At 43.9% G+C, this 9,392-nt stretch overlaps 1 protein-coding gene across 3 annotated transcripts in view; it reads left to right on the forward strand.

The window, feature by feature from the left end:
- The window catches only part of LOC121287653 (stathmin-3-like), a 64,155-nt gene extending 60,595 nt beyond the window's left edge, over nucleotides 1-3,560 (forward strand). For all 3 annotated transcript variants that reach the window (XM_041205609.1, XM_041205611.1, XM_041205610.1), the window contains exon 5: nucleotides 1,790-3,560. In XM_041205609.1, the coding sequence (XP_041061543.1) occupies nucleotides 1,790-1,849 (60 nt within the window). In that variant the 3' untranslated portion in view covers nucleotides 1,850-3,560. The remainder of the gene's footprint in view (nucleotides 1-1,789) is intronic.
- Nucleotides 3,561-9,392: the final 5,832 nt, after the last annotated feature.

The raw sequence follows: 9,392 nt of genomic DNA on the forward strand, positions 1-9,392 counted from the left end.
TTATCACACTGTTACATTGTATTAATGAATGAGTTGAGTCATTAAGTTACCCAGTTAATAGATTGAAAAGTGAAGAACACCTTGCTATATGTAGCAACACTGTAAATGTATTTTTTATGAAGATTTCCTCTGCTTGCTATAGTTTGTGCTGAAGCACCTATTACAATTAGGAACTGTGCATCAGGCATATTGCTCAGACAAGGAGCACCCATAACTTGTATTAAAAATAGAACCATAGTAAGCTGTTAGGTATGGTGGCTCGAGTGCTAAGGTGCTGAACTGGAAAATGTACTTCAATAACAATCAAAACTTTAATTTTATCCAAGTGCTATTTTTGTACTTTATCTGAACAATTTTGTCTCACGTAATATTGTTTAATGACGAGTAACATACATATCTGCATTAATTGTACATGAAAATAAAATGATCTTTATACATAAGTTTGTTTAAACCTTTGGGGATAGAAACCCAACTTAATGTGCAATTCATATAAACAGGTCCGCGTAGGATGAATTTTTTTTATGACCCTCACCCTGCCACTGATGGCAGTTTCCAAAGCTTTCTGCGAAGAGGTCCCAATCAAATATTGAGCCATTTTTGGGGATTTCCTATATATACAGACATGCTCCTGGGCCCACTTGCTGAGGCATAAAATGACGTAGGGTGACGTGGGCATGCATCCTGACATCACCGCGGGTCATTTAGATTTGCAGTTTGGCGGGCTGCACGTGCCCACCGACCTGTCAAAGGCCATTTAAAAACTAATTGAACTAATAAACTGAGCTGCCTATCCAACCTTAAGGTTGGCGGGCAGGCAAAGAGCCCAGGCGGCCTTCACATTTTTCATGGAACCTCATCCACGGGCGGGATGAGGTTTCATGAAGTGTTTATAAATTGAATAAAAATTTTTTTATAAAAATTAATTGATATGTCCCAGCTCATGTGACTGTCACATGAGGGGACGTCTTAAAATTTTTTCTTTTCTTTATTTAGATTTTTAAAAGTTAAACTAATCTCCCGGAGGCAGCTCCGTGCCTCAAGGAGATTTCTGTGCTCTTTTGCGGGCATGCACTCAGCGAACCCCCCCCTCCTGTACAGGGAGCGCTCAGCGCTTCTGGGGGCATTTCACTCTGGGCGGGCATTAATTGCCCTGTCCTCATAAAATGGCAGCGCAGACCCGATCGGGGGGGCCGGGTTGCTGATTGGGTCTACCCCTGATTGGGGGGAAAATTCTTCCCCTGGGGATCACCTGCAAATATTGACATGTTTCTGGTTATCCTTATTCTGACTGTCAAAAGACAGCAATGTATTTCTGAAATTATCATTGTAGGTTTTTAAAAATTGCAAACAGAAATAATGCGCAAGTGGATCAATCAATATCTAAAATCATTGCATACAGCTTTCAGAAAACACCTGCGCTTGTGTTGCCTGTCCTCAGACAGAAATTGAAAGACCTTATGCAACTCCAGGAACCCACAAAGCTCTTTTTAAAAATCTACAGGGTAGGACACTTCGTAGGAATTAAGTGCTTTATTTCACAGAGTTGGGAAGAGTGAAGCTTATCTTATTACTTTTTTAGGAGATTTTCTTTGAACTGTCAAACAACTCAGAAAATCTATCAACTACACACAAATGAAAAAAGATTCTCTATCCTAATTTCCATCCTAATTGTCTCAAACTGGAAGCATGTGGTTAAAACGAATAGAAACTGATGGCAATGAAAGTTACATTTTTAAGACTAGTTGTTCAGGTATGTTGTCTTCTATAATTTGTGCATTTTGTGTGATAGGAAAGGCATGCAGCTGAGGTCCGTAGGAACAAGGTGCTACGAGAGGAACTTTCTGGCTAAACGTCTTTCTATCACTTTGTGAAGAACACCCTGGAATGAATCTAATAATAATATCCTGGCTATCAAGATACGACTTTTGTTTCTGAATTCAGTACTTCTATATAATAGTTCATGCTTTTTTGCATTCAGATTATTGGTTCTTATTTCATGTGCAATACAGAAAGTTGTAAGCAGGCAAAAATCAGCAAAATATCAATAATCTAATGATATTTAAAACAGAGTATTAATTGTTATTGACATCATAATCTGCCAATGTATTTTAACATGTGTATATATAGACGCATTATATTGATTAACAGATTCAACCTACAATTAGAAAAGGTTTACCAACAAATTAATTAATATGTTTTATATCCCATATGTAATTAGCCATTGGGTTTTTATTGATATTATCATGGATAACTAAGCATTGCCAGTTTTTGAAGGGTTATACTATAGAATAGTAATTACAGCTGCTTTCTTAGTCCCCACATTTACTTCCTTAATCTGTCCCCCAGCATGCTGCTGCTTTTGGAATTCTCAGCCATTTGAAGACTAACTGAGCATCTCTGATGCAATGCAATGATTTATGCCAATAAATTATGTAAGTCAAGCCAAATTCATCAAATCAAATAGATAAAAGTGACTGTTTCTCAATTGTACGTCTGAACAAGTATGCTGATATATTTTAAAACATACATTTTATTGTTTAAATGTTTTCTCATTTCATTATGGTTATGTCTTTAAATTTATCATTAATTTAATAATTTAACAATAATATAATTTTAAGTGAATGCCAATTATTATTCTGTGGAAAAATCACTGCTTAATTATGACCTGTTGCTGCCTATTAGGCCTTTGTATCTTTAGAGAGCATAAAAATATCTAGGCCTTCAACAGACCTATCTATTTGGCAGTTGATGTTGTGGGTTGAACTTGTTAATAAATGGAGTAAGTTCCATCTATAAATAGAAAACCTCATTGGTAACATTGTATAGTACAGCTGTCAGATTAAGCAAACTCTTTCTATATCTTATGCTCACTAAAGAGGGGGAACCTTCCATGTAAGTAAGCAACATTTTGGTGAAATTAGTCTCCCTGCAAAAAGTAAATGGTTAATTGTGTGTGTGAGAAATTCCTAAATTATCCAGCTGAATTTTTGTCTTATTACTGCTGTAGCTGTGCCGAGTAGAAATGGTTTGCCAAATTTAAAGCTGTATAAGTTACAGATTGTTTGTTTGGTGTGGAGTATCTGACTTTGAAAATTATTTTGTAAATACCTAATTTTCTTTGAAAGGTTTGTGTTCGGCAAGCTGGTACATAACCTTTAATCTGTAACACTGTACTTTGCTAACATCTCATTTAATTATGTGCCATTTCACCTCGAACTCTGACAGTTTGTATATTTGCCTATCGGACTTGAAACTAGAGTCAGGGTAAGACCGTAAATGGTGCTAGATACTTTCATCTACTAAGTGTACTTGAAGGTGGCATGTTTTTAATCACTTGATTAGATCTTGCTATTTATTGATGTGTTTGTATTTGAATTCTTTGGGCTTTATGGGAAGATGTTAACAAATCTCTCCCATCTCGGTTAAAAGTCAGAGGAAGATGATCGCCCTGAAGATTCTTGCCCACCCATTTAGGTCCCATAATGTGCATTTTAACGTCAGTTCAAAATTGTTGTAGTGTGCTACATGTGGTTACAAAATAAAATACATAATATAATCCATAAGTGCTTACATTGCTATTTCTTCTTCTTGTCTTTTTCTGCATTGCTAAATTCTTTGAGATTAATTTATGTGTATTCCATTCTCAGGGTGTAGAAATCAGTTGGCAGCCTAGGTAGGACACGCATAAGGATTTTGCAATAAAATGATGCAGTGTCATTTTTTGATGAGTCAAAATGTTGTGGATTGAACTTGTTAATAAATGGAGCAAGTTCCACCTATAAATAGAAAATCTCATTGATAATATTGTATAGTACAGCTGTCAGATTAAGCAAACTCTTTCAAGATCTTATGTTTTCAATTCTTAGCTTATTGTGTTGTAGGTGATAAGTTGGGGAAAATGGTCACTCCCTCACCTATCTCAAATGTCTTCATGGGCAGAAATTTCCCCCCGTTGGGGGGATTGTGCAGAGGTGAGCGTGAACCCAATCGGCACCGCGCCACCATTTCACGTAGGAGGGCTAACTAAGGCCTGCCCATCGTGATGCATGCCCAGAAGCGCTGTGCGCTCCCTGTGTGGGTGGAGGGGTGGGGGGGGGGACTGATTTGTTTCAGTCTAAAAATCTTAAACAAAGGATTTTTAAACTTTTAAAACATGTCCCCTCATCTGACGCTATCACATGAACTAGGACATGTTAAAGAATAAATGCATAAGTTTTTATTAGATTTTAAAACAGTTCATGAAACCTAATCCCACCCATGGATGAGGTTTCATGAAAAATGTGAAGGCCGCCTGGGCTCTTCGCCTGCCCAACACCCTTAAGGGCAGCTCATTAAATTGAGTTAATTAGTTTTTAACAGACCTTAATAGGCCTTTGACAATTCAGCGGGCACGCAGACTCGGCTGCACACCTGCCGAACTGACAATCTAAATGACGCGTGGGCCCCACCCCCCCGCTCGCTGATGGGAAAATGCTGCCCCACGTTGCTAAATCTGTCTTTTCTCTTCTGCCTCTGCCTCTCTGTTTTTTTCCCTTCTCTTCTGTTTCTCTTCCATTAAACCCTTTTGGTTCTCTCAATTACCTCTTTTGTTTCTCTACCTTTTGTTTTCTTCTTTCCTTTCTGGTAGGAAGTGATGGATGTATTCTGTAGTGTGACAGGCAAGGAACCCATCAACGGCCTCAGACACATTTGTGATTGGGGTTGTGGGGTAAACGGTACCTTCAGCAGCTCTATTCTCATTCCCTTATCACTCATGCTTCCGCTACCCCTTTGTTCCCATCACATGTACTTCTCCTTCACTTTCCCAGTCACCATTCCATATCCTACCATCCCTTTGCTTCCAGTAGTAACCTACCTCTTTTTCTTTAAACCAACTCAAAACCTGCATTCTTCCCTCCCCTGTGCTTTGCTATCACTCATTTTATCCCTAACCACCTGTTCCATTTTACAAGCAAAAGGCCAGAGGTCCCCATACCTGCAGCCAGTTCCCCTCCCCCTTATCATTAACGGCTCTGTTTTCCTACCACACTGACTTTGACAAACTATTTTGTTTGCAACACTTGTGCAAATTTTCAGTGATGTTTATGAATTGTTCATGCTTTTATTGGTGGAAGGTGCTTGGCTAGTGTTGTATGGGTGGCCAATTTGCTACTATTAATGATAGAGTTGGTATGCACAAACTTCTTGGGTGGAAACATTAATTTTAATTACAATATATTCAGCAGCAACTACACATGTGTTTTCAACTCAAACTCTATCTCCAAATTGCTTGCTGAGCTAGCCGCAGCTACTCTCCTATTGGGTGAAACAGGTCATGTGATCATCCTTAACAAGTATAATTCTTAAAAGGTATTTTACATACTAAATAAAACCATGGGCTGGATTTTACTGACGTCACCGCACCCCATTTAAATTTTCAGGAAGGCGGGGGCGCAGCAAAATCAGCTGCATGCCCGCCGACCTGCCAATTGAGGCCATCGACAGAGCAATTAAAGTAATTAGTGGACCTGCCCGTCCAACCTTAAGGTTGGCGGGCAGGCTTAGCCCCGGTGGGAACTAGAAAAAACATGAAACCTCATCCACGGGCGGGATAAGGTTTCATATACGGTTTTAAATAAAGTTTTTTTGGAAATTATGAACATGTCCCAACTCATGTGACATTGTCACATGAGGGGACACGTTTAGGAAATTTTATTTTTCTATTTTGAGCTTTTTCAAATTTAGAGTCCATCTCCCTGAGGCAGCACTTAGCCTCAGGGAGATGAGTGTGCTCTTTTGTGCGCATGTGTGAAACAGCGCACTCTCAATTTTAGGGATCCCAGCCCCCCCAACCCGCCGCACAGGGAGCACATAGCGCTTCCCTGCGGACGTCACGCTGGGCCCACCCACGTAAAATGGGGCCGCGTCTGCCTATCAACTCCCCCCCCACCCCCCACCCCGTTGGGGGTGAAATTCAGCCCCATAGTTACCAAATTGCTCTCCCTTTAACTCGGCTATATATATAATATTTACAGGTACATATTTTTCAAGATGACATAATATTTAAACTGGGTAAGGAATTTACAAGTTCAATCTTTCAGGTGGTTTCCTGGTACATGTGGAACGTTGCTGCTCCATAACTTCAGATTCTTTGCCAGGAACCTCCTTTTCCGAAGTTGCCTGAACATCAGGTGTTTCATTGGGCACTTGCAGTTCTGTATCCTCAACTCTTATAGGAACATCAGACATGTCAGTCCTGGGTTGAGTATTCTCAACAGGAAACGCAGACCCGGTCATTGTCACTGGTGGACCAAATCTTGGTGATTTGTCCCTCTCTTCCTTAAATGGTCCACATGTTTATGGATCATTCGGCCTTCCACCTCCACATGGTAAGATAGAGGTCCAGTCACCGCACTTATTTCACCTGGTAACCACTTTGGTCCTTCCCCGTAGTTCTTCATGTATACCGTCTCTCCCACGGTAAATTTCCTCGTGCGACTATGCCAATCATGTCTAGTTTTCTGGCTTCCCTAACTCTTTCCATATTCCCCTCTAAATTCAGTATTATTAGGCCCAATCTCATTCGGAGACGTTATTTCAACAATAACTCCTCAGGTGTGACACCTGTTATTGTGTGAGGGATGGTCCTGTAATGAAAAAGAAAGTGTGCGAGCTTGGTTGCCAAAGAATCGGCAGTTAGCTTTCTCATGCCTTCCTTGAATGTTTGAACTGCTCTTTCGGCCAACCTTGGGAGAAAGGGTGGCACGTTGCAGTTTTCGCATGAGTGATACCGTTGTGGCTGATAAACCATTGAAACTCAGCACTCAAAATGCCATGCCATTATCGGAAATGACTACTTCTGATAGTCCATGAATGGCAAAACTTTGAATAAGGGCAGAATTTTACGTTCATCGGTCGGACTCGGCGGTAGGTGGGCGGGTGATTGCTGCTGGCGAAACGGGCCATGACGCCATTTTCCTTGGGCCAATTGATGTCCGCACTGCAGCTTTGTGACTCCTGTGGTGAACGGTAAAATATTCGCAGGGGCGGTGGCCTCAGACTGCCGGTTCCAATGGGGATCCAGCACCTGTTTAAAGAGTGGCCAGGCAGCCTGCTTGAAGCAGTGCACCCTGGCCACTCAGAGAGGTAGAAATGCTCCAAGGAGGGCAGAGGAGGAGGTGGAGGAGGAGGGGGGCAGGCTGCAGGAGAGGCCAGCGGGGGCCACTGTGCACCTAGGTTCTCGGACACATGCCTTGCTGTCCTCCTGGAAGAAGTGGACCAGCGATGTGATGTTCTGTATCCTGAGGATGGGAGGAGGAGGGCCCCCCATGTTACCAGCCAGGCATGAGAGGAGGTGGGTGAGGCAGTAAGTGCCCATGATGACGTCAGACGCACTGGCACACAGTGCTGAAAAAGCTTCAATGATTTGCTGCGCTCTGGACGTGTGAGTACCATGTCTGTCTGGGCTATTTGAGGCAGAAGACAGCCTTAGCCTTTGAGCCACCCCCCACCATGTCTTGCTGCCATTACTGCATAGGGCATCAGTCGCCCGCTGGGTGGGCAAATGGGTACTGACAATACTTACATCAGCCTTAGTGGTTGAGGAGAAGGACTTTCTGTGCAGCATATGTTGATTTCTGTGGCATTTGAGTAGTTTGGGGGCAAGCAGCAGGGGAGGCCGCAGGACACATACTCAGAACTCCAACACATGGCATATTGATGGTAATGAGATGGTCCAAGGGGTGCCTCAAGGTCTTTTGGGCAAGTCCCATCTGCTGATATCGGCTCCGCACCTATTTGCTCCTCCTTGACATGGGCGCTCAGATCCATGTGCTATTCAAAGTGATGGACACCGAATGTGTCCAAGGGGACCGTTGGGGGAGGGTTTTGGGACCAGCCGTTCTATCTTCTGGGGACTCATCACTAGTAGTGTGGACGGGAGCCGCTGGAGGCCTCAGATGGCCCACTGTGTTTGGGGTGCGGCATGTGCGTGCAGGGTATGTGAGCGACCTGCCCCAATAAATCCTCTTACGTGTTTTGCAGGCAAAAAGTAACCACAATGCCTGGGAGCGCCTGAGGACTGGTGATGGGCGCACCCTCCCCCAGCACCTCACTCCATTCCAGGAGCAGGCCATGGAGCTGGGCAGGAGGCAGGAGACCAGGGCGGCCAGGGGTGGCGAGGCTGGGGTCCAGCAGGCAGGTATTTCAGGTCCACAGTCCCATCCACTCTGTCTGCCTACCACCCAAACCACTAATTGTTGCTGCAATCATTAATACTGCAACAATGCTCATTCACAGACTGAGACATTCTGATGTTTGTGTCATACAGGAGGGATCCTCGCCCCCTTGAGGAATAGCGTCTCCACCACCTTCCAAAGTCACCTTATCCCATTTGTGACCACTATCACCATGGTCTAACATGCCATTGGATCGCTCCTGCACAGCGAAAGACATTCCGTTTTCGGGGGTTTGGGACCTCCTGCACCCTTTCAGCCAGTGCGCTCCACATTACTTTGTCCAAAAGGTCCTCAGCACCTCAGCTGTCAACTTCATGGCACTCAACTTAGATAAATGCCACCACGTTTCTCATCCCTGCACCAAGGAGAAATGTTGCCTTCTGGCCAACCGGTCTATGCCCCTTCTTACAGAATGAAGGGCAATAATATGATCCCTCAATCTCCTGAGTTCAGCGGAAAATGACACAACTGTTTGAGATATTTCCTCAGCCGCGCAATGATCCAGGCAACAATGCATCCACATCAGATACCCCTGCACTCTCCCCTCTCCTCTGGTTCTTTACAAGCCATGTGGCTTTCATGAGGCCATCTGACCAGCCTGTTTGTATGTGCGTTTAATGCTTGGGGCCCTCTTGACTCATTTGGACCTCACCAATGTTCTTCTTTTAAGGGTCTTTAAGGGTGAGCGACTTATGAGGCTGAGGGGGAAAGGGATGAAAGGTTGAAGTGAATGAACGCTAACTGATGCACTGTCCTTCTTGTTAATTTCAGTATTCCCACCGGAGCGACCCGCACCTCGACACCACAGCACCCACTCCACACCTGAGGGCCAACATGTACAACTTGCGGCACATCATTTCAGCCAGCCAGGCACCAGCGCAGACACACACACCTCGGTGGGTACTTTACTGTCGGCTAGTGTCCGGAGTCACAGTGGAGAGGGCACATCACGATCGCTGGAGGAGATGGTAGGGACAGAGAGTGCCGATGGCTCCAGCAGCCAGAGGGCTGCAGGGGATGAGGCACATGCTGAGTCTGGCACTGATGACGTGCCTCTGGAGTTGTCCCCATTGCAGCAGCTGCAGGAAAGGTGGCAGGAATCGCATTTGCATCTGGCAGTGTTGCATAAGGGAATGGTTCAGTTGCTCTCTGCGATGGAGGAGTCTAGGCAGAGCG

The sequence above is a fragment of the Carcharodon carcharias genome, chromosome 14 (genome assembly GCF_017639515.1).
Source record: "Carcharodon carcharias isolate sCarCar2 chromosome 14, sCarCar2.pri, whole genome shotgun sequence".
Classification (NCBI taxonomy): domain Eukaryota; kingdom Metazoa; phylum Chordata; class Chondrichthyes; order Lamniformes; family Lamnidae; genus Carcharodon; species Carcharodon carcharias.